The following is a 25613-nucleotide window of genomic DNA, read 5'->3' as shown; positions in this document are numbered from 1 at the left end:
CATCCTACCCTGCTTTGTACAGCCCCTAGAACGTCATTTCTTCTTTATTAGCCTTATGAATCCTCTGTTCAAGATCCAGCTTAAATAGCACTTTTTCTGGAATGTTTCCCAATCATTCTGGTCCTCAGTGTTGAACACACTCTGATCTTCACTACAGGACCACAGCACCATGAATTACTCTATCATTCATTAATATGCAACAGGATTACTTATATGGCTAGCTGTATTTTCAGTGTTTATGTCTATATGCTTTTTTACCTATCTTTATCTATCTATCTATCTATCTATCTGTTTGAATACAAACACACATACATAAAACTCTCATTTTGTCTATAAAAACATTTGGCATTTTATATATATATATATATATATATATATATATATATACACACACACAGTAGCCAGGCATAAACAAAAATACATTAATGAAAGCCCAAATATTGGATTTTGGTTATCTGAAGTCAAAAGATGGGAAACACCACCAACAAAAAACTCGCTCATGATATATTTTATTTCCCCCATGAAAATGGTATCTGGTCTACAAAATGGTCAAGGTTCAAACACAAATAATGAAGGCACGCCAAACTAAAAATTTCATTCAAAAGTGATTGTGTCAATAAAGACTGAAATCAGGGTCTTATTTCTATCACCAAAAGAATGTTTATTCGCCACAAGATAAAAGTCTTGACAAAAGCAGCACAGGACTGTTTGGTTCCGGGGCACTTTATCTTTCCTGTGCTTATTACCTCATCTGTAAAATGAAAGAGGTCAACAGGGTGATCTCTCAGACCTTTCACTCTATGGACTTTTGGAATTAAAAAAGAGAAAACCCCACAGCTTTTATTAAACATACCAAAGTTGATTTCTTTGCAAAATGGCTGACAGCAAACAAAAACTGGAAAGGGATCAATCACCTACTCAGTGACTCATTTTCAACTCTTACAACATCTGCACTGCCTGGGAATTTCTTCTGGCTCTGCTACATCTATGTCAGATAGATATGCCTATCACTGAAGTCTCATCGTGGGCTGGAACTGTGTTCAAGGTCATTTCATGCATGCCTCTGTTTCCCAGCTGGACTGTCATTTTAAATCTGTGCAATGATTAAAGGGTCTATTTTTGGTTCTTGTTTGTACTTTCTCCAAGACAAGAAAGATACCTAGTCACTGTATATAGATTGATATTTAACAGTTTTGTAAATAATCATAATTTCAATATTTAATAGACTCAGAAAATCATTTGGAGGGGTCTTAGAGGTCATCTAGGGAAAAGTGAAGCACAAGCAGTGGAGCAAATTTTAGACACAGTGGAATGAAGATCTACATGAGATCCTCACAGCTCTAATTAAAGTTTCTTTTGCAGCTGCCTTCATACATATTCTCTCAAAGTTATCATAATTAAGTAGGCAGTGAGAGTGTAAATAAAAATATGCTATCACAGAGTGCTAGGTAACCGAGTTACAACTAAAGTAAACAAACTGAGTGGGCCATCGCGTATGCAAGCTGGTGAGGTCCCATAAATCACCATGACTGGGTATCAGGATTTCAAAGGCACACTCTGTGAGCTCTCTTCCCCAGGCCAGTTGATTCAAGCTCCAGTTGCATTGGGTTACCTATATGGCAGCATATAAAGTTCACCTTTGAAGTTTAAAAATAGTTCCAACCCCTATCCCTACTAAAGATAGGACAGGGTACCTATTTACTGTGTGTGCACCACACTAGGTACCTTATATAAGTTTTCATTTAAATCTCACAACAAACCTCTGAGATAGGTTTTATTTGTCCTGATTTACAGAGAAAACAGGTTGAGAGGTTGAAGCAAATTGATTATCTAAGGTCACAACTCTGGTATGGAGTAGATTTATGTCCAGAAGAGCTAAGCTCATTGGAATTTAGGAGATTTAAAGCAGAATCAAGATAAAGGTTCACATTTGCCATTTGCTATTTGCTCTTCTGGCATCCACTAATAACTTATGATATACCACAGTGAAACAACCTATGCTTATTTGATAGTCTCTCTTCACCCTGTTGCAGTTCGTACCTTGCTGTCACAGGTCCTTACTCCCAGGCAACAGGTTCCTTGGGGGATGGCCCCGCAGCTGGATGCGGCAACCCACCCTTGCTGCTACTGGGCCATGACTCAAGGAGGCCACAGGTGAAGGAAGAGATGCCAGTGATTGGTGCTAAAAAAGACTAACGCCTCATGAAATGCACTGTCTCTAAATCTTCCCTCTCCAGTCGGTCATCCCTCCTTCCTCATCCCCACAGCTCAGAGTCCTCCCTTCAACATTCACACCCTCATGCTCACCCGTCTGGATTTCTTTCCTTCTTCAAGGCTGTCCCAGAGGTTCATTCCTACCAGATTTCACCAAAGGAATCCTGAGGTGCTCAGGGCACCTCCTCCTCCTCCTCCCACCCTTCCCCTTCCTTAGCTCCCTGTCTAATCTGTCATCTTTCCACCTTTCTTTCCTTCAGTCTTCATTCCAAGCTCTATCCACGAGTCCTTCTTCCCTCCCCATTTCCCTCCAACCCAACTAAGAAAACAAGCCTCCAAAGTAACTCCTAGTTATAGGCCATTTAAAAAATCCTGACGCCTGTCTATACCATCGCTGAGTTTATTTCAGTATCTTCTCTATTTGCTGCCACTCTCCCAACCATCAATCAAGCTTCAACCCATCCAATTCTACCTGTCCTACTCCAAGTCCCCTGCCAGCTCAGAATCTCAGATCTGCTTTAATCATGAGGTCTTCTCACCCACTGACACCATCAGCCTTCAATTTATATCTGTGGCCCTTTAGTGCCTGCTTGCTGGGTTGACTCCCAACCTAATGTGCTGTTTCACCATCAAACTCTTCCAAGGAGCCAGGAGCTAGGTCTCTTCTGTTCCCATACCAATAAGACAGGGAACAAGGCAGGCAGAATAAGCTGCACTCTAGGACTCCCTCTAGGAATTATATTTTGCTGAAATTGCTCTTGCTATTTTGGAATCTAGAGCTCGTTAAATACATACATACATAAAATTAGGACATATTTTGAAAATGAAGCCTGAGAACGACTTATCTTTTTATCTCCCCATCCTTCCCCAAGACACTACATTCAGAAAAATAATTATCTTTACATCTACTAAGAACCATGTGGATTTTAAACAAGTTTAACTGAACCTCAGTTTTTCATCTTTAAAAATGAGACAGACTGTTCTGGCGTTTAGTGTACTGTTTCTGGGACTAAGTTGGCCAGTTAAGGTTCAAAGGACTGAGAAAACAACAGGATTATGTTTCACATTAGAAAGTAAGGTATACGCTGAGTGTTCTTGACCAGTTGTTGTCAAAGATGGCTCATATATCTCAAACGGATAATAGTAAAATGCTTGAAAATAAGGCTAAGGGGCTAAGTAATTAATATTTCCACTGAATCATACTTTTGAGAGAACAAACTGCTTTCATACAGGCACTGGCCATCTGGTTGGTCTGTGATGATGCAGGCTCTCTTTTTTGTCTCCTCTACTCTACTATGTACTCTTTTGTTATTTTACTGTTTATTAAGACTAGAGAGAAAAATTAAGATCTAGGCTCAATATCTTCTAAGAGGACATAAACTAATCTTTTCCTGATGTGTAGTAAAGAAATAAGAATATTTTTAGGAAAATATTCCTATGATTTCTTGAACTTATGGAGATTTAAGGGACCACACTGAGAATATATGTTTTAAAAAGGGAAGGGACAAGTCAGCAAACAATCCACTGAATACCTATGGAAGGCTTTGAACAAATCTCTCAAAAAAAAAGATTCAAAATTTTAGTTCTCCTAAGTTATTTTAATTTGTATATACTCATTTGAAAGAATTATAGCTTTTTAACCCTTTGCAGTCTTTAACCTGTTTTGTGACATAAGGCTTCTTTGCAAATAATCAAATGACACCTATAATTATTTAAAGCATCTTATCTCTTGAATAAAAACTGTTAAAGCCCTTCTAAATTTGAAAGGTATCTTCTTCCTAAGTTTTTGTAACAAAGCCCATCATTGTTAAAGTCATAGTTGACTATATTTCTGAAGCTTGAAAAAAACTAGCAAATATAATCTTTCTTGGTCAAAGAATGTACTCCTTTTCTAAAACTGGAATTTGATGTAAAGGCATAAACAACAAAAAGTCACCTTACTAAGAAATGCTCTTTTCTCTGTAATTCTCTATAATTCAGTATGATTTTTAATTCTTTAAAAAGATACATGATTATTTGTTTTTCATAGGATTCTTTTTTTAAAAATAATTTCCCACTGAAATATCTGTTCTTTCTCCCTAATGGATCTGGACTAGAATGATCAGATAGAATTAAAGAGAGAAGAACAAAAGGAAAATACTTTGATATAGCCTCTCAAAATATTTTAGAGTATTATTTAAGACATCTTTATTCATATTTAGATCTAAAAAAAAAAGAAATAACCAAAGCAATCAAAACACTGCTATGCCCACAATGGAAAGTCATCTTAAAATCAGCCAGTTATTTCCTGAAATGAATAAGACAGAGATCAGCCTGCACTTACTCCGTGGCAGCCTCATCTCTGCCTGGTTGCTATGGACACATCACTGTCAGGCCTGTGCTTTCTACTCTCTAGACCTGTTTATGACAGGCCGAGGTATTTCCTATTATGGTGCCTGTGTCTGCACAGCACCCTGCTTGCCAGTAACACAAGCCAGAGGCTGCTTATAGGGGTCACATTGTAGCAGACCAGAGATGTTGATGGAAACGGAAACCCAAGCACACCCTGGATAGAACTCCACAGAATACTCCCTAACAGGCAAAGGCCCACAAACACAATGCTTCTTCCCAGGTTAGAAGGAAAAGTATTCATGTATGTCATCTTTAGCTAGAACAAACCTATGATAAGAATGCTATTGCTAAAATAGGTACTGAGAAGAGTTTAAGGACATCCATATGGCCTGTATAGTTTTTCATCTGTGTACCATAAAATTTAAATGAGATGAGATTAATCTGAGCATAAACTGCTAAAATTTCTGAAAGATGAGTGTCTATAAGCAGAACTGAGATTCCAAAGTGGGAAATAATCAGAATTCTTGTCAAGGAAAGAAAACCTTTCTTGCAAGATATTAACTATGATGCACAGACTCTGAGTCTACCAATCAAGATAGGAAATGGCATGTGTAGTAACCAATATCATGCAATACAGTATTAGTTTATGTGTCCAAATACAAAGTGATATATTGACTCACTAGGTTTGGGCTAGAAGCCATGTAGAAGACCTCATTAATACTCCCAAGGACTAGGTGGAAAACTCACTATGTATTCGAATAGATATTGAATTCATATGCTTACCAGAAACATGGCTGGTATTCCATTAACACACTCAAAGAAAAAAAGAAAAGACTATCTCCCTCAAATGGATTACGAATATGAACTGAGATAAAAGCCACTCAAGATGACCTAAAATGATGTGTAAAATGGTCTAAAAAGTGACCTACAAAAGAAGTCAGAGATTTCTAACTACCTAAGTGAAGCTGAACACATTTCAGGCCTTATTCTCCAACTCATACTTGATGAGTTAGAGAACTCATCACTTCTCTTTTAGTTCCAACACGTAAGGCTTGAGTATGATATGGATAATGGATAATAGTAACTTGATGCTTTGAAATACTGATCATACTAAATGCTACCAAAGCTACCAAAGAAGTGGTAGCAAGTATACATTATATTTTCATTTTATTAATTTACATTTGAGTAGACTCAAATGCCATTTGAAAAACTTGGATTTTTTAAAATTCTTTGACCAGATGTTCAGTAACTCCCTTGTAAAGGGTCTAAAAAAAGCTATTACCCATAAAAGAAGAATTTGATCTTCTAAGCACTTAGAAAAGTAAAATTAATCTTAGTGCCTGAGATTGATCAGTAATGATTCCTATGGCACTGAGAGCAGTAACACTTGAACTTCACTTCAAAAATCATCACAACACCATACATATAACTAACTCATCTGCTATTTATTGAACACCTACTCAGTAGGACCTTGTATGCTGCTATTGGGGTTGGAAAAATTAGTAAGACTAACAGCCTAATAAATGTGAAAATGAATAGAACAAAGAAAAAAATATTGTACTTAGAGTTAAGCAAAACTACAAATAAGGTCCAGTGGAAGGTCAAAGGATAAAGACTATTACACCTAATTAGGGTAGGCTTGGGTGGGAGATATGGGAGAAAATAGAGCAGAAAAGACTTTTTGAGGAGGTAGCATTCCAGATATGCCTTAAAGGATAGTTAAGATTTATTTAATACATTTTTACTTAAGTTTTATATTTTCAGAAGAATTGTGAAGGTAAGTACAGAGAGTTTCCATATGCCCCACAACCCTATTATTTCCCCTATTAGATTCCCCTATTATTAGTATCTTACATTAATATGGTATATTTGTCACAATTGTTGAACCAATAGAGATACATTATTATCAAGGAGTCCACACTTCATTCAGATTTTCTCAGTTTTCACGTACTGTTCGGTTTCTGTTCCAGGATCCCATCCAGGATGCCACATTACATTACATTTAGTTGTCAGTTGCTCCTCAGGGTCCTCTGAGCTGTGACAGTTTCTCAGAGTACTGCTCAGGTATCTCACAGAATGTCCCTCAACTAGGAGTTTTCTGGTGTTTCTCTCATGATTACAGTGGGGTTATATGTTTTTGTTAGGAAGATCACAGATGTAAAGTACCATTTTCATCAGATCACATCAGGCTTACATACTACACTTAACCACTACTGATGTTGACTTTGATCACCTGGCTGAGGGAATGTGTGTTTCTCAGGTTTCTCCACTGTAGAGTTCTTTACCTTTCCATATTGGGCTTTCTGGAAGGAAGTCAATAAGCAGAGTCCACATTTAAGGAATGGAAAACACAACTTTGAGGGTGGATAGCCACATAAATTTTTTGGGATTCCTCTGCATGGAAGACTTGTCTATTCTCCCTCATTTAACTATTTATTCAATAAATCACTTATATCAATATGAACTGCTGGACATTTATTTTATACTTTGGGTTATAACCCAATACTAGTTTATTTTCTTGATCAAACAGTGCCAGCTTTGGTGGGTGGGGGCTCTTTCAGTTTGCTCTTTATGTCCCTTTGCTATGTTCTCATCCAGATGGGGTTCTGTTAAGTACTTTCTTACTTTCTGGCACTACAACATGCTTCAGCCTCATTTTCTGCCCCAGTTCTAGATTCAGCTATCTCTCCAAGGAGCCCTGTGGTTGGAAAATGGTGTTAGAAACGAGTATGAGGGCACCAAGTGTGTTCACTGCTACTGGGGTTTTACTGCTTTAGGTCCTGTCAGCAGGGAAATATTTGTGCATTACAATGTTTAGAGGTATAATGGGAGGCTATGTCCTCAATGTACTCCTTTCAGCATTAAATACTAATAAGAGATCCTTTCAATTCATTCAGAGAAAGAACAGGAATGCATTCATTTATGAAAAAACTGGCTATTCTCCACTATTTTACATATTGCTCCTAAAACAGCTCAAGGAGCTTTAGATATTCTGATAAAACTTCAGGCCAGTTTGATGGACTGTATTATAAAATTATATGAAGAAACAAAAGGGAAATTCCTTGAAAAGTCACTGATGGGGAAAAGGGCAAATGAAACATTCCAACAGTCCTCTTTGGTTTGTATCAACATCATTAGGCCACGATTCCCTCTTGAAAGCTCAATGGAAGTGTAGGTATCAGGATGGCAAACACCTTTTCTAACCCTTACCCCACAAAATAAGAAAGATGATATACATTTATAGATAGAAATAAAGGATTTAACATTACCGAGCACCTGTTATGTTCCTGACTCTGTCTACACAATTTTCATCTTTTAATTCATCAAATTATCACAGATACTTTTTAACGGATGAGGTAACTGACACACAGAAGGTAAGTTGTACAGTTACACCTAGTAAAGTTAGACAGTGTCTCCAGCTCAGGCAGTCTGGCTACAGGGAGGTGCTCTAAATCACAGATTATTCTGCCAGAGGACTGAATGGGAGATTTCTGTTGATGAAACCTGGCATTTTCTCCACTAGTGGGGAGAACCTATTAATGGCAGAGAAAGAAAACCATTCATTGTTCAAAACATATTTTTCTAATTAAAAATGACTCCACACATTGTTCTTGCTACCAATTTAGACAAGTATATGGAAAAGTATGCCCAGTATTCATGAGGGGTAAACAAAATGCTATAAGGTGGCACATGGATGAAGATTTTCTTATTTTGTTACATATTAATTTTAACATATGTTAGAAAAGAAAATAGAAAATCAAATCCATGATTTCATGCATATCCTTGCTTAAGTTGAGCATTCAGGTAGGTATTTACATTTAAAAAATAAATAAATGAAAACATTCAACATATAGCAGATACGGATATACACAGAAACAAAGTTTGAGCAATATAAATTAGAATGTTATTTATTATTGAATCAAGTGATATTTTTCTTCTAAGAAATATTATGTTCTAAGAAGAAATTACAAGTATATGGGTTTTTTTCTGTATTTCTTTTTCAATATATACTAGGCATAGAAAAAAATTACATGTAATTTATTCAACACCCAGTGTAAGCTATTCACCATACTGAGCTTTATATACAATAATCTAATGCTCTCAACAATCTCCCAATTCTATTTTGCCTCTTATTATCTCCCTTTATAAATGAAGAAATTGAGATTCAGAGAGGTGAGGCCTGTTGCCCAAAATATTAGGTGGGAAGCAGCAGAGCTGAAATCTGAGACCAAGTTCATCTGACTGAAAAAACCTATGTTCTTTCCACTCTGCAAAGCTGCCGTAAGTATCACTGGTGTACAAGCCAGGAGACCAAGTAAACATCATTCATCCTCATCACACACAAAGTATAGCAAAACAATAACAAAAAGCTCAGAATACTAAATAATCACAATAAAGGAAAATATTTCAGTGAAGACAAAGTCTTCTTGAAGTGTAAAGGATGATCAACCTATTATCACTGCAGCTGGTTATCCGATTTAACTGATTTCCCTAAAGCACATGGCAGAATTATTTGTTTAAGCAAATACTATGGCTTCCTTCTCATCCTTGTTAAGAGTGAATACAAGAAAATGCCTTCTGCAAATGTCTTTTAAAACTAGTGTGACTATTAAAATAAAGTACTACCCATCTCTATTTCCTAGAAAGACCTGACTACAGTGCCAATGAAACTACCACAACCTGTAGCCAGGTGGAGCACTACCACCCTAGCAGAGCTAAACCGTTACAAAATAAACCCCCACTATTTGTCATTTAAAAGGTTTGTCTCTTTCTGAAAAAGACAAAATATTTTATGTATCAAATGAAAATCATGACATTATCAGCAGTTCACATATGCCATATTGTCCATCTTAAGTAATGGCTACAATCTATGTAACTACCATAGAAATCTTAAATGAAAGGAAAGCATTATCTATCATCCTTGCTACTGGGAAAAAATGTTTCATCTACCCATAACACTGGGAAAAAGTACTATTTTATCTTGGCCAAGTCTTTTGTTCTGGAATTTATTAAAAAAAGGAACACAGTTCATAATGTTCTCAGAACATAATTAATCAAAATGTAATAACTGGAAACTATATCCTCTAGTAATGACTAATTTGTTGAATCACAAAAATTTGAAGATTTTGATAACTGTTAGGGCTATTTAAGTACACTTCCACTAAATACTGAAACTGGAACTGAGCTGATGACAAGAGAGGCAAGTTAAGATTTGTTTTAATCCTCAGTGCTTTATAGTCCAGCTCTTCCATTCAATGAAACAAAAGTTTCTGTTAAAATGTTTTCTTCTATTATTACTTAAAGTAAAAGCAAAGGAAGTATTTTTTCTAACAGTTATCACAAAAACAAACATTCCCAATCTTTCATAACTTTTAGGCACTCTATATAAATTAAATAAATCTTTGACAAATTTTTTATCAAGTGGATGAAGAATCAGATAGCAAACTCAAATATAATGAGCTGAATTTCTATAGTTAAGAAGAGATTTTCTTTTAAAATTGAAAGCTTTCCTTTAGGTATGTTGATTAACTCAACATTTCCCTTATGACTATGTCAGTAAGTTTTAATATAAAAACTTCCAACTTTAGCCCCCTTCTTAGCAAAAGTTAAACATTGGTTTTTGTTCTGAGAATTACCTTATACTTGTATAATAACATATCTTTTAGATTTAGCCATTTTATGAACATTCTATATTCATTCCAGCACCCCTCTTGCACAGAAGAAAATTTATTAGAAGTCAGAGTAAGCTCTAGTATATGTTATGTATGCATAGACTATTAAAAAGCAGCAGGGGAGCAGACAGAGGAAAAGCTAAGAAAAAGCAATTTAATTTGTAGGCATAGGGGAACATGATAGAGATGCTTGTTAAAAACCAAACAGACAAAATAAATTCCCTAAAGAAGTCACAACCACCTCTGCAAAACTGGCCTATGTACATCTGGAATAAACTAAAGAAAAACCTTAAGTCTCTTTTAAGGATGCCCGAATCCTAACTTGAACACAGACTTGTAGCTTGAAGCATGGTAGTTTCCAGCAATGCCAAGCCTCAAAACTGCCCCCAAATTAGAGAGGAGAAACAAAATACATTTGGGGGTGGGGGTGGGGTTAAAATGATTTTGTTTTCATTTGAAGGCCTGGACATTATGAGGTCACAGAAGAAGGAAGTTACAGGGTTCTAGAGCATAATCCTTGAAAGCCCCCAAGGCTGGACTCCTGGCCTGTCCTCTTCATCCTCAATTTATCTTCCATGAGAGAAAGGCAGCCCAAAATGTTGTGAAGCTATTCTGCATTAAAGACAGTCTCAAAAGGTATTTTAGCTTTGCAAAACCTATGCAAAAGGATGGAAATGTGCCCACCGATCCAACATTATGTTTAACGTTTCCTAAAACTTAGTAAGTGCTGTGTTTTCAGTTTTAGAGTAAAATAGAAAAGTATTTAGCTCTTCTGACTGGAATTCTGTAACTGGAATTTAAGAAGACTAAACTTCTAATTAGAACTTTCTAATGCTTATGTCTATATTATTCCAAAAAAGTGTAAATATTGTTTAAGCATTTTTTATAATATAGAAATGTGCACTGAAGAGAGTTATCTAAGGATTGTACTATAAACATCATGAAACTTAAAATAACAAGCATAAATTACAACCGAATGGTAAAAAAGTCATACTGCAGTCAAGCATTTACCAATGAAGTTTGACTTAAGGCTCATTATTATTTATTAAATAATAATTCCAATAGTATCTACTATTATCAGATGCTACTTGTTAAACAGCTGTTTTATGTGTATTCTTTCAAACTCTTACATTATGTTTATAAAATGGCTATTATTGTGCTCATCTTATGCTAAGGATACTGAAGCTAAAAAAGTTCAAGTTATTTTTCTAATGTAACTCAGCTAGCAAGGAGCAAGACTGCGATTTAACTTCCAGGTCTGTCTGCTTGCAAAGGTTTGACACCTCACTAAAATCTCCCTCAACTGTAGCAATGTAAGGTCCAAAGGAAATCTGTACTAATCTGCCTAGGGTCAGAGGGTGCTTATGAGGGTAAATGCTGTATATTTGACTACTCAAATTGAATGCCCTCTGGAGTCTTTTACTCCACTTGGTACAAATGTCCTACATGTATTACAGTCAATGCTGGCTTCGGTCAAGAATTTGCTAACTTTCCTGCCTCAGTTCCATCAATAAGCATTATGTATATGACAATACCAATCAGGAAATACACGTAGCTGATTCTAAAGCATCATTTAAAAACTGCTAATAGTTTAGATTCCTTTAATTAATACTTTTTAAAACATATAAATAATCTGTCAACCTAATGTGTTAATTGGATGAATCAATTTCCTTCTTCCCAAAACCCTCATCTATCTTCATAGTAAATATTTTCTCTAATGACTAAAAATCATGACCTCTTAGTAGGACTTTTTTTTAATGATCACAAGTTTACAATTACAGTCAACTTGGGTTTGAACAGCACAGCTACATGAATTTTTTTTCAATCAAATATATTGAAAAATTTTTGGAGATTTGCAACAATTTGAGAAAACACTTTCTCTAGCTTTAGAGAAATTATAAGAATACAGTATATAATACATATAATGTACAAAATATGTGTTAATTGACTAGAGATTTTATTGGTAAGGCTTTCAGTCAACAGTGACTATTAGTAGTTAAGTTTTCAGGAAGTCAGAAGTTTTACATGGATTTTTTATTTTGCTATCATTAATGCACAATTACATGAACATCATGGTTACTAGACTCCTCCTATTATCAAGTCCCCACCAAATGCCCCTTTACAGTCACTGTCCATCAGCATAGTAAGATGCTATAGAATCACTACTTGTCTTCTCTGTGTTATACTGCCCTCTCCATGTCCCCACTTCCACATTATACATGCTAATCATAATGACCCTTTTTCCCCCTCATCCCTCCCTTCCCACCCATCCTCCCCAATCCGTTTCCCTTTGGTAACTGTTAGTCCATTCTTGGGTTATGCGAGTCTGCTGCTGTCTCTAACTAGGACTTTTATGGTGTTTTTTATACTATTACAGTAAAAAAAAAAAAAACACAAGAGACAAGAAAACAGGAAAATGTCACGACTTTTCAAAGGCAAAAAAAAAAATAACCTGAAAATATTGGTTAGTTCGAACAAGTACGTCAGCAAATAATGAATGGGAGTAAAACTAAAAATCAAAAAGCATTGTTTCAGAATTATTCATTCATAATCAAGAGATATCAAACAACCTGGTGGACATTTAATGCAAGCTGTCACATTTCCAGTTCAGACTTAGGTTCGGCATCACTCACAGGGACCTTCAGATCAGCTGCTCCCACTCAGCTTACAGCTCATGTGCTGTGACTTATTCATGCCCTTGCTATTAAGCAGAAGGGTAACTTTACAACCTTCACTAAGAGCTTTTGTTCCTTCTATGCTAATCTTTTTTCATCTATTAAAAAGTCACTTGAGTTTAGCACTCATTAAGAAATTAATGGGTTTAAAAAAAATGAATGGCTTAGACATTAAAAGTTCAAGCAAAAGCTTCAGCTGAGTTGAATTTTTTAATGTTAAAAATAAGTGTCATGTCAATAATCTTTCAACCACAAAGACGTGAACATAGCTAGAATGACTACATTTTGAAAAAGTCTTTTCTCACTTAACCTACATTTCCCTTCAACAAAAGAAACCCACCTTTCATACTAATCCTGTAAATTAACTTCGAAGTCTAATTTGGGGGGCTTCACAATAACGAAAAAATGTTCCTGTCTCATTAGGTCCTTTTAAAATAAATGAATCATTTTTGCCAGTTACAGTGACCTGAAGTTTTATGTTTTTTACCTCAACATAAAGATAAATTAATTATTTGACAGTTTAAGTTATTTACAATAGATTATTAGATTTCACAGTAATTTCCAAATTCAAACAGGTCTCATTATAAAGAGTATGGATTTTCTGGATAAAGTAATTGTAGCTGCTCAGGTTCATTTTGCTGAAAAAGTATCGCAAAATCATCTTGAAAACATATGCACATGTTCACACATCTTTTTAGGTGCCATCACGTTCTGCTCTTTCTTTTACTACACAAAATTAACCATCCAAGAGAATCAAGAACTCAGGCCCACTGCAAAATGGTCCCAGACAGCATGTGGGACACTGGAGATACTCAGCATATGTCTACTGGTATTAGGAATCAAATTATGAAAGAACAATTTGTATTCTATAAAATTCATCGATGAACCAAAAATTTGTCAGCCAGATGAGAACAACAGCACCTGATGTCACAGTAGGGAGTAAGAACAATGAATGGTCATTCTGATGAGAAACCATGCTAAATTTAGACATCAGGCCCAAATGACCGAAAAAAACCACCTGTGGCAGATATAATCACCAGTGTGCATATGGGTAGGTCACTCTGCTTATGTGTAGCATAGTGTCTGCAGACAAACTAAGGAGTCCCTCTTATTTCATTTATTTCAAGCTAACTTTTCACTTTAAAACAATGTATGTAAGCATTGTCAAAAGATAAAACCAGTGGCTGATATGCTATGGTATTTTTTAAAAAAGCATGAGAAAAACACAGGTGGAACAAAAACTAGAGTAAGCTAAAAAGAAAGCATCACTCATTGAAAGATAGATGCACAAAGATACACAGTAACATGGTATAATCTTCCTGACCTTGTAAATACGTGGCCAAAAATAAATACCTTTAAGAGGCAACTATTACTAATTACCAAAAAGTTACCAGTCCTTACCGGATGAATCCCCTCAGCCATGTACACCGAACATGCACGTGCCTCCTTTCCCATCCCTCAGCCAAATAGTCATTACAAACATACTAATCCCAATTATTTCCTTACATAACTAAAGACAAAAAGAACAGGAATTCCAAGAAATAACAGCAAAACTAACAGCACTCTACCTTGTTTTAAGGCTGTGTCTGGGTGAAGGCTACTTCTCAGCCCTCAAAGCTCCATTAACCACCAAGACCAGGACTTTGGCATATATGGCACAAACGCCCCCACTGGAACACCACTGTACCTAAACGACCTCAGAAAACTGGACTTTATTTCCAAGATTCATTGATACAAAGGTAATGACCATAATGAGCCTTCAAACTTTGTTGATGTTTCCTGTGGACACACATGGCCAAGTGAACATACTAGGTTCTGTTCTTGCAGGGTACCCTGACACCTTGATAAATGAGGGTTAAGGTTCCAAATTCAGCAAACTCTTAAGAGTTTGCAATAGGTTGGTGGCGTTCAAGAGATTGTACTCCAGCAGCTCTTATTTCCAAGTGGGAATTGCAAGAACACCTTAAATGTGCAATGCCAATGGACTCGACTTGCTTTCTGCTGCAAGGGCAAAGTGTCACGAGTCCCATCCCCACCCCCGACCTCCCCCCTACAAAATCCCACTATGTCCTGGGGGTACTTCAGTTAAACTGTGTTAAAGTCGCTTTTGCAAAATTTATCTGGAGTGAAATGAAAAAGAGAGGGAAGGCACAGAATCAGGAACCACCCTCCGAGGGAGCAGAACAGCCAACATGCATTGTGACAAATCTCAGTGTGTATTTCCAGGGGCCACGGGGACTGCTGGCCTTACCAGCGTGGGAAAAAGCAGCCCAGGGGCCTCGGTGAGGGCAGAGCTGGGGCTTACCTTGTTGGAGGCCATCTCACTGACAGAGTGCCTGGTCTGCAGGGTCTCTAGCTGGTCCAGACACCAGTCCAGCTCCTCCAGGGTCTCGCTGGCCAGTTTCTGGTAGGCCTCCTCTGCGAAGAGATAGGGAAAGGGGGACTCAGTTCTCAAGCGCTTCACGGGGCCGCCAGCGAGTTCAAAGGGGGCCATCCTGCCATACCCCGCCATGCTCGGACGCCCGGTGCCCGCACATGAGGGCTGCTCCTTCATATTGCCGAGCCAGGCACCGCGGGGGGGGCCCGAGGCTCAGCTAGCGGGGCGGCCGGCCTCGGGAAAGCACGGTCTCTCCAGCTTGGCGACTCAGTTCGGCGTCCGGGGAGGGCGCACCAAGTGCGGCGAGCCAACTTTTACACGGAGACACGGACACGAAAACCACGCTGCGACTTCCCGACGGTGCGGCGCGCCGGAGTCCCAGGCCTGGAGGGTGGCGACGGGGGTGGCGCGCGCGCCGCGGAGGCCGCCCCGCTGAGGGGAGCGTCTGGTCCACGGCCGGACCTCCTCGGCGCCGGGCCCCGAGCCGCGGCCCCGGGCCCGCCCCGCCTGCCGAGCGTTCACTCGAAGCGAATGAATCAGCCGCGGCCGGGTGCGCAGCCACCACGTTTCCTGTTTTCTTTCTCAACTCCTCCGGCGCCGGGCGCCGCGGGGCTCCATCGCCGCGGCTTTCCGGGAACACTCCCCCTCACGCCCCTCGCGGCCTCCGGCGCTGCCCGGCCCCTCCTAGGCTCCCTCGCACACAGATTCCGAATTGCCAAACCCTGCCCGCGCCCCCTTCCCCACTGCCTCAGCCCCGAGCGCCTCGCCGTGGCAGCAGCCCGCACAGCCCGGCGCCCCTCGCTTTGAAGCCGAGCCGGGACGCGCAGGCTCGGGCGTGTGGTCGTGGGGCTGCTATGGGGCTGCGCGAGGGGAGCGGCGGAAAACGGCGTGGAGCGCCCGCCGCCCGGGGTCGCGCCAGCCGCTCAGGCGGGACCTGGCGCGCACGCGCGCGCGGCCGCGCACCTGCCCGGCGGGGACCCCGCGTGCCCTGCCGGCCAGAGCCTCAACGTCTCCACTGCTGGTTGCTCCTTGCGAGGTTTCGCGGGAGGGCCCCATAAACAAGGTTACCTAGGACTCATACAACGTTTCTGTGGGTTTGGGTTTTTTGAGGCTTTATTTCTGAAAGTCTAGAATTAACCTACTTCAGGGGACACGGGGGTTGTGAGAATTAAAAGTATTTCTATTAAGCCCAGACTCTTTCAGTACCCAGTCCAGCCCATGCTATTTACCGATTTTTAAATTTGGTGGTGGACGTAAACAAGCAAACAAAAACATTCAATGTTGTGGGGCTGAACGTTTTAGAATTTAAAGATAGCGACAATACGCTGTGTTACCACATTCAGAATTGTTTGAATTATCTTAAAGGAACTACACAATGTGAATGCACCAACAGCATGGGCGATTTACACATGTCCTGCATTAGTGCTTTCTTTTCTTGTGGAATTGAACATCATGGGACGAGGATGGTCTTGTGATGCCAAAAGAAACAGTCTGGAAGGGTCTTTCTACCCATTATGCACAGAATAAACTACAAACGTGAGAAAATGGAAAGACCATACCCAAAGGCATCCTATGGAAGCCAGTTCTATTTACAAAAGCTGACCCTAGGGGACCATGGGAACGCTACTTGAGCCGATCAATTGCGAATAATTTCACTACATTAGCATGTGGGTAAGCAAACCATTCAGAGGGGGGAAAAAGTCAAAACTCCCAAGAGTCCATCTTAGAAAACTTTGTTATTGTCAGCTAAAAAGAATACACTGAAAAGCTTACATGAAGTTAGTGAGATCCTTTTTCTTTGTCTTGAATCTAAAGGAGGAGAAGAAATTTTTCCCCTTTAAGTTTAGACTTCATAAATGATCAATGGTGCAACAAACAATTTCGTGGACTGAGTCTCAGGCTCCTGGGATTTTCCAGATTGGTTTTCATTAGAATTCGTGAAAGTTAGAATAACTTTCAAAGTATTTGTTACATGGGCCACATGGCTCATTGTTATCAAGGATTCTTGAACTGTTGGCTATTCACTTTGACAACTTGGTTAAAATTTGCCTCCCTTATTCACTTTTGTAAATGTCCTGCACCACTCTCTGTCAAAATATACTTTAGGTGAATAAACTACTTCCTAAACTTTGCCAGGTAAAGTATGAGATTGGAGATATTTTTCCCTAACAAACGGAAAACCCTTAAATACAGTTTTAAATACTAGTATAAGTAGTTATCTGTATTGCTTTTCCCTGATTATAAAAATAGGAAATATAACATGCTTGTATAAAAATTGAAATGTAATGAAGAAAGTTCCTTGTAATCCCATACCTAAAGATCACAAACAATAATTAAGCCTATGATCATAACACATTTTGCTTTTACTTAATATCTTCCATATGCAAGAGCAGCATTTCCTAGTTGTGACGGTTGTACATATACTGTGTGGTTTTGTTTTGTTTTTGCTTTTCTTCCCTCTATGGTATAAAATAAGAATGCAAGATACTTTAAGAGAAAATTAACTTATTTTAAGTCATTTGAGATGCTCATATTTGACACATCCAGTGGGCTGAAGATGCATAACTGTTGTGTCTAGGATTTGTTCACTGCCATCTTTCCAGTCCCTGGTTATATTCAGAAGCTGGGAATCCTTTCCCTACACCTCTTAGGGCTTGGCTTTGCACGCTCCCTCTCCTCTTCCCAAGTCTGAGACTCAGGGGGACCTCCCAGTATAAGCAATCCCCTTCCCAACTTCTCAAAGCTTCTCAGAAATTCAAGCCTGGGATCTAGCAGAATGTGGCACCACCTATTATATTTCAGTGTTTATCTTTTAATCGTAATAGTGGAAAAGTAACTCAGGGAAGTTTCAGTGCTGCAGGACATTATGCACTTAAATACAGAATTTGCTCTTAAGAAAGCAGTACAGGGACAACTTATTTTGGAAGATCTACTTTATGTCCAAATCACAGATTAGCCATTTGACAACCCACAGAATAATTATGTTGTATGCACACATATTTTAACTACTTTAGCATGCTTGTATAAGTCTGGAAAGTGAAAAACAAAATGACAAGAGCACAACTGTGAACCAATAAGTAAGAAAATAATTATGCATTAACAACAGAGTAAAGAACAGCTCGTTCTATAAAACTGTTGCTCAAGTAAAGAATGATTGCTGATATTAGCATAGAGCTGAGAATACAACTTTTTTTTTTCAAATTCCTAGTTTAACAGGCAATATAGCTAGCCACAGTTTTTCAGGAGCATTATTAAAGCCTAACTTTAGGAATCTGAACCCTAAATTTTCTAAGACATCAAGTAACTGACCTTTTTTCATCCCTTCTGAGAAAGCCTCAATGTGCAATTGCCAGCTATCCTACAGGAAACTGAGTCACTACATCAAATAACATACCTAAATGTCATCGACAGTTAGCAGGACAGAAACAGTGAACTAGTTTAACTTTAGATTTTACCAAGAACACATACATACTGCATTCATCAATAAAATGCTTTCTGCTCAGAAAGCAGTATGTCCTACAGCACTACTTGAAAATAGGTGAAACTTTTTTTAACTGTCCAAAATGTTGCTAAGGCAAGGAACTACAGGGAGAAAAATGCCCAAGCACCAACTGTTGGCTAAATTCCATCAAAGCTAGGAGAGCGCTCTGGAACAAGTGGCTGAGAAACAACCTGAGCCTGTATAAGTCGCCTTCCGCAGTGGCATCAGTTTTCTTCCTGGCACCCTTGAACTATGGAACACCTGTGTTTCTGCTCAGGATCTTCTGTGAACAAACAGTCCTCAACTCTTGCAGGCCAGCACTTGGCTTCCGTCACTGTGATGTGATCAAGGGTTCCCCTGACACATGGCCTCAAATTGTGCCAGGAGCTTCTGGAGAAGATGCTGAAGTAGCAGCTTCCCTTTGAAAAAGAAACAAAGTAATAGCCTTTGAGCCACAGCAGCTAGCTAGAGGTTGAGGTCGTTTCTTTGTGAAATGTTCAGCCCATACTCTTACCCCACAACTTACAACTATGTTGACCATTGAGGTAAAAGGAACTGCGTGGATGTTGGTTTCTTTGCCAACACCTGAATGATTAAAGGTCTGTATAAGTTAGTCATAATTCTTAGACAGGCCTATTGGTGTGAATTAAGAGAACAGGGCCAAAAATATCACTTGCTTGCACCATTTGCTTACACTTAATTAAAAATAAATACAAATTATAATAGCTAATTTAGATTTTTCTTAAAAAAGAAACATTCCCTAAACAGCTCCAAAGAGCAAATACTTAAGTATATATCTTTCTATATCAAGTCCTGTTTCTTCTTCTCTAATTCTCACCAAAATTCCCTCTTTGCCCCTAAGAATTGAGTTGATAATGTCTGAAGTAGAGAGAAAAATGATTTTAATTTCATGATGTACTGCTTCCAGCTAGTCACTCCCTGAGTTCACTACAGTCAAAGATTTGTGCAAGTTAGCTCTAACTTTTGCTGACTTCTTTTTTTCTCCTGTATGCATTTTATCTGATGGGAAATACATGAAGGAGTTGGATTCACTTTCAATGTGTACATGCAACAGGTTTAAGCAGAGCTTGCCAGTGGCAAGCTGCTCTCATTTCCAAGTGTATTTCTGGCATCAAGTTCTTGTTTTGAAGTATTTAAAAATCTTATGAAATATATGAAATTTCACTTAGTACTTATAAAAAACCTCAGAGAAGGTTTTTTTGTGTTTGTTTTTTCTTTTATCTTCCCACTATCTCTGATTTTTTTTCTAGTGCTGCCTAAGGCTCTAGCAGAATTTTTTAAGTGAACTAAACATAAGATTAGGTTTCACTGACTTCTAGTACCATCAGTAATTCAGCAGACATTTATTTGGCACCAACTAGGTGTCATGGACTTTATTAGAATCTGCAAAAGCAAGATAACCAAAAGACGGTGTCTCTTGTCCAAGCAAAGCCTAGAGTCAGTAGAGAAGATGAGCTCAGTGTATTGTACCTTAGAAAAGCATTCTGAAAGAAGGAAGCATGTAGGCTACGAAAGGATAAAAGAAGGTTCTTTAAATCAGACTGGGACAGAGGTGGAGTGGGGAGAAGGTTGAGTCCTAAAGAATGAAATAGGAGGTAAGTGAAGAGGGTGGGAAGGATTTTTAAGAGAAAACAATATGAGCAAGCACATGGGTCCATGTTCAATGAGATGTGCTATGTGTCATGTGTATGTGGAGAAAGGGACCACCATGTGTAGTGTAGGGCCTTGCTGAGGGGGAAAGAGGCTAGAGAAATCCACAGATGCTGGCCATAGAAGTCTTGTCAGGCATCTGCAGGAAGGGACTTTCCACTGAATCTTCAAGAGTAGGAGCCACTGAGTGATTTAGAGTACTGAGAGATAGGAGATTGAATTTTACTTAGGTGGAAAATCCACGGGTTCTCCAATACATGAGATCGGGGGAGGCAAGGCTGAACTCACTAATCTTTGGTCATATTATCGGTAGAATAAAATTAGTAATTAATAGAACATTTGCTTCTCTGATGATTATTCTTATGTAAGACATTCTACATAGGCATAGGTTTTCCTGATACGTCAGGCATGAATAGAAGGATGCCCAATATGACTTGCAAGGGAAAAGGCTTCTTGCTATTAAAAACTACAGTTGTCTAGTCACTGAAATTTTAATCATACTGAATTCCCCACAGTTGTATTCACCAGCATTCCTTTCAGGGAGAACCTACCTGCAAGGAAGTGTTTGATAAGGATACCTATTACAGAAAGGAGAATAATATGCTGGCTGTTTGAGAGAGAGAGAGAGAGAGAGGGCATGTGCATATGTGTATGCTTATGTGTAACAAAAAGGAATCAGCTTGATCTACAGGGTAATATCACTCTATAAATCTCCCTCACCCCTCAACCTTTAATAAAGTTACTGAAGGCATAAAATGCTGAGATAAGAATATTTGTTTTCTTTTAATCCGGTGAAGGGACTGAGTTTAGAGGCCAGACTGGCCCAAACAGAAATGTCATCCTGAGCTGACACTGGAGAGGACAGGCAGAAAAAGAGGAGAAAGCTTCTGTAATTCATTGGAAGAATACAGATGCCTTTTGTCCAAAGAATTAAGAGTTAGAGCCAAGTTCTATCAGACATCTGTACTGGGGACTCCACATGACATGTGTGACTACTGTAAGCAATAATATTCCTGAGATTCCAACCCCCATTTTAAACAAACCACAACCCCAGGCAAATCACCTAATCTTGAGCCTTAATTTTCTCACCTGTATATTGGGGATAGTAACAAGAACGTTCTAGATTATTTTAGTTTAAGTGAGAAACTGTGAGTTAAATAACTTTGCACTGTTCATCTAATAGACTCTTTTTCTAGATACTGCATTGAAAGATGGGAATCTTATAATGAACAACATGGTTAAAAGTTCCTACCCTCTCTCAAAGAGTTTATATTTTACTAGTTATGATGATCTTCTCATTCCAATAAATATATATTGAATACCTGCTATGTGCCAGGTGTTGAGTACACCAAGAGAAGGAAACAACTTTGGGTTTCAAGAAGTTCACAGTTCAGTGAGGAAGACAATTATAGGAAAATATGTATGTAAGTTGTTCACTAAAATCAGGCAGTAGGTACAGGTGCAATGTAAGCACAAGATGGAGAAGGGGGACAGGGAAGGTGCCATGTACTGCCACTTGGGAGAGATCTGGGATTGCTTTCTGAAGGAAAGAATGCCAGCCCTGAGTCTCCAAGGATGCACTGAATCTCCAAGGATTAACCAAGTGAAGAATGAGAGGTGACATTTGAGATAGAGGGCAATCATATGCTGTTGCCAGTTGGAGAACATAGGCTATTCAGGTAGTAGGCAAGGATGTGAAGTTATGTCTGGCAATGGACAAAGATAAAGGTGGAGAAGGAGTCACAGAGGACTTGGTATAGTGTTCTAAGGGTTTACAGTTTATTTCTGAAGGAGCTATTGAAAATCCAAACTAGGAAGTCACATGGTCAGATCCACTTTTCAGAAAGCTCACTCTAGGAACAGAGTGGAAGGAGGATCGGAGAAGGCCAACACCAGGCAGGAGGTGCAGTGAGAGGAGGAGCTGCGGAAAAGGTGGAAGGGCAACCTCTCAAGAGCAAAGAAGAGGCTAATTCCAAAGCATGATATCAAGGCGTGATCACTGGTATTCAAGACAGACCGTATATACCAACCACTTGGGGCTAAGATGAGTTTCATTCCTAATTCGTATTTTAACAACATGACGAAAAAGGACATTGAAGGAATGCCAGTGAGGAAGCTTTTGTCTGGGAAGTTGTTTCAATAAAGTAACAAGCATTTTGTAAGGATGCTGAAAAAAATATCAGAACTATGTATGCTATTTTCATATTCCTGTTACAACCTCAGAGTCATTTTTATCCCTGTTGGGGGGGAGGTTGTAAGAAGCTATCTCTATTTCCATCCATCACATGCAAATCAACCTTCAGATATGACGGTCTTTGGGTCCTTATCTTTGTCAGTTACTGCACAAAACATTCCTCACAGAAAATAAGTTGGAAGATGATCTCTAGGGCCTGTCCAATTCTCACATGTATTTATTCTGTGATGTCTGACACTGTGTTATCTGGGTGAGGTGTTGGTTTTAAAGGTACCCACTACTGGTTAATCTGCATGGAGTCAGGAATTACTATACAGAGAGTTCTTAAATCTACCAGACACATTCAAAGATCCCATCCAATACCACGATTTTGCAATTCTTGAGTTTAGCTCAACCAAATATCAGATGGATGTTTTATACTTGAAATTGAGATATTCTGAGAAAGTCACGGATAAACAGAAAGTCTTAGAGAGAGTATATTTACACCTCTCTCTATTTTTTTACACCTATCTCTACTCCTGCCCCAACCATATTCCCATCTAATACATAGCCAACTGATTTACCAATTCCTTCTTAATTTCTGTAATTGACTCATGTATGTATTTCTAGATTCATGTAACAGCCTACTACTGGATCTCCTTGTGTTCAGTTTTTCTCACCATAGTACCACTTATAAAATCAGAATTATCTTCCTTAGACTCTGTTTTTAATGTGTCCATCCTTTGCTCAAAAACATCCTGCACAAACTCTTCATACTTATTGTATTGATTCCATACTTCTGTTCACAGAAAGTCTTTTTTTCAGTGGGGTTTTCAATGCCATTGCCAACTCTCTTTCATTCACTATCTCATCTAATGCTGCCCCTTTCTTAGTCAATCCCTCTACCTGGATACAATTTTCTGGCTTCTGTCTCTCTGATCTTGTTTATATCACTGTTATATTTGTTTCTTGGCCTTTCTATAAGTGTCTAGGACAGTCCCTGACATTTACAGTTGGTCAACAAATATTTGTGAGTGAATGACCAATAAATATGCATGTCTTAGAACAGGAGTATTTCTTTCCAAGTAAGATTCAAGCAATAATGCTGTTCTGAGTATAGCTTTCTAGATGTATCCATCTCGTTCTGTCTCTCATGCTCAATCTCTTGCTTCTGAACTCTGCCTTTTGTCTCTTTTCAAAGAGTATCATAAATGAACACTGCCAGAACTTTGGAAAGGGTAAGCACACTATGGTGCCTTCTGAAATGAAATGTTAATATTAGACTTAAAATGATAGGCATTATAATAAATACATGGAATTATCTTTACAATATCAGGTGAAAATCTCAAAGAATCCATTAATCCACAGATATGAAGTTTGGGGAGAATAGGTGAATGAACTAAGGTCATGTGTACATGCTACCAAGATCAGGAGAATGGATTCTCCATGCAAATTAAAACTGAGAGAATAGCTTGAATCTCCTACCTACTCTTGCTGTTCTTAAGTTTAGCCAATCTGTAGTGTTTGAATTATTTTCTAATAGCCATATTTAAATCTACATTTCTCTCTCAATGTTATAAAATTAAATACTGCCTACCGTCTCTCCATGAGATTGTTCAGTGTTTCCATTGCTTTATCTCCACTACACATCCCTGTCAGCTTCCCTATGCCCACACCTCACATACATACATACTATGCTGATTTTTCCTGCTTAGGTTTTCCTCAAAACATGACTTTTCTGTCATAAGAATCCTTTCTTCATCTTTGTATTATAATTCCCAGTTACATTATATCATGTATTGGTTTTCACCATAAACTTTATTGATTCATTGCTCACTACTCTATCTTGCACACTCCATCATCCTCATCTCCTGATTTTTGTTCTGACTTTTCACATGGAAGGAAAACTTCCTTAAATGATGCCCTGTAAAGGAGACCTTGGTAATAGGTGTACTTATTGATTCCTTGCACTTCAAAAGGCACTGTGCTTCTTAACCGTTTTGGAAGTCTAATAAACCTCTTGAGAATCTGATGCAAATGTCCCCAGAAAATTGGATATAAGTTCATATGACTTTTTTTTAATTTTAAAAGTATTCACTGACCTCCCTGAAGTCACCAAGGACTCCAGTTGAGAATTCCTTCCTGAATGGAGAAGAGAAAACAATGGTCTTAATCAACACTGCTCCAGAATCTTTTACTCAGAATCAGGACCTCTGCTGTCTTTGTTCCCTCACCCCCCTCACTATGACACACCTAAAGAGAAGTAGTGACAAAGAGACATTCATTCCATGAAATAAACTGAAGTCAGAGCTAAGAAAAAAAACACAAAATTTATCCAACGAAAAGGTAGGCTCTTTTAAACAGGCTAGGAACAGTGTCAAAAAGGTAATTTTTTATGTCCAATTTTTACTCTCATAACTTGTGCTATAAGTCTTCTGGTAAACCTGCATCTGTTAGGTTTATATACATGACAGAGCAAGTTTCAGACCTCAAGATTATATCAAATATACTTGGCTTATACAACTGTATATCAGCTGACTCCACACACAAACTTAAAAGAAATTAGTTGTCTACGTGTGTAAGAGTATCTAAGGGAGATTTAGACTTGGGTAGGAAAGTTCTTGTACACACATGTGAGAATTCACAACCTACAGAGTTCTCCATGGGCAGATCAGATCAGAAAGAGCATGAATTTTTGAGTCACCCAGAATTTGAATTCTAGCTTTGCTATTGTTCTAGTTACCTTAGTCATTTAAATACCTGAGCCCATTGTGTAAGTTGGGAATTAGTTTTCAGGAGAAATGCATGTGAAAATGCATATAAAGCCCCAAGAGCTATATCTGACTTACAGTAGGTAGTCAATCAATTGTAACTACTATTCTGACTCACTTACCAGGTTGTTTAAATAAAAGTTATTCTGCAAAAAGACATTTAATACATGAGGAGTTCCTTCTTCTCTCACAGGGTCTCAACCTAAACCAATTATTATTTTCCTATTATCACTATAAATTCTCAATCA

General features: G+C 38.5%; 1 protein-coding gene and 1 long non-coding RNA gene across 12 annotated transcripts in view; one reads left to right on the top strand and one right to left on the bottom strand.

Annotated features, from left to right (window-relative positions):
- Nucleotides 1–25613, bottom strand: part of PDE4D (phosphodiesterase 4D) — a 1476836-nt gene that overhangs the window by 50597 nt on the left and 1400626 nt on the right. For 7 of the 10 annotated variants that reach the window (XM_073235968.1, XM_073235963.1, XM_037022276.2 and 4 more), the window contains one exon: nt 15198–15310. In XM_073235968.1, the coding sequence (XP_073092069.1) occupies nt 15198–15310 (113 nt within the window). Of the gene's footprint in view, nt 1–15197; nt 15311–15396; nt 15930–17642; nt 19170–24696; nt 24737–25613 lie in introns of those variants that run through there. The other 3 variants (XM_017663068.3, XM_073235978.1, XM_073235981.1) reach the window with 3 other exon arrangements.
- LOC140849206 (uncharacterized) overlaps nt 425–25613 on the top strand; it is a 30663-nt gene continuing 5474 nt past the window's right edge. The window contains exons 1-2 of one of the 2 annotated variants that reach the window (XR_012130915.1): nt 425–10937; nt 14472–14631. This is a non-coding gene — a long non-coding RNA (uncharacterized lncRNA). The remainder of the gene's footprint in view (nt 10938–14471; nt 14632–25613) is intronic. The other variant, XR_012130914.1, reaches the window with a different exon arrangement.

This window comes from Manis javanica, chromosome 1, assembly GCF_040802235.1.
Source record: "Manis javanica isolate MJ-LG chromosome 1, MJ_LKY, whole genome shotgun sequence".
In the NCBI taxonomy this organism is placed as follows: Eukaryota; Metazoa; Chordata; class Mammalia; order Pholidota; family Manidae; genus Manis; species Manis javanica.
Note: the sequence above shows the minus strand (reverse complement) of the source record. Positions and strands in the feature narration are given on the sequence as shown.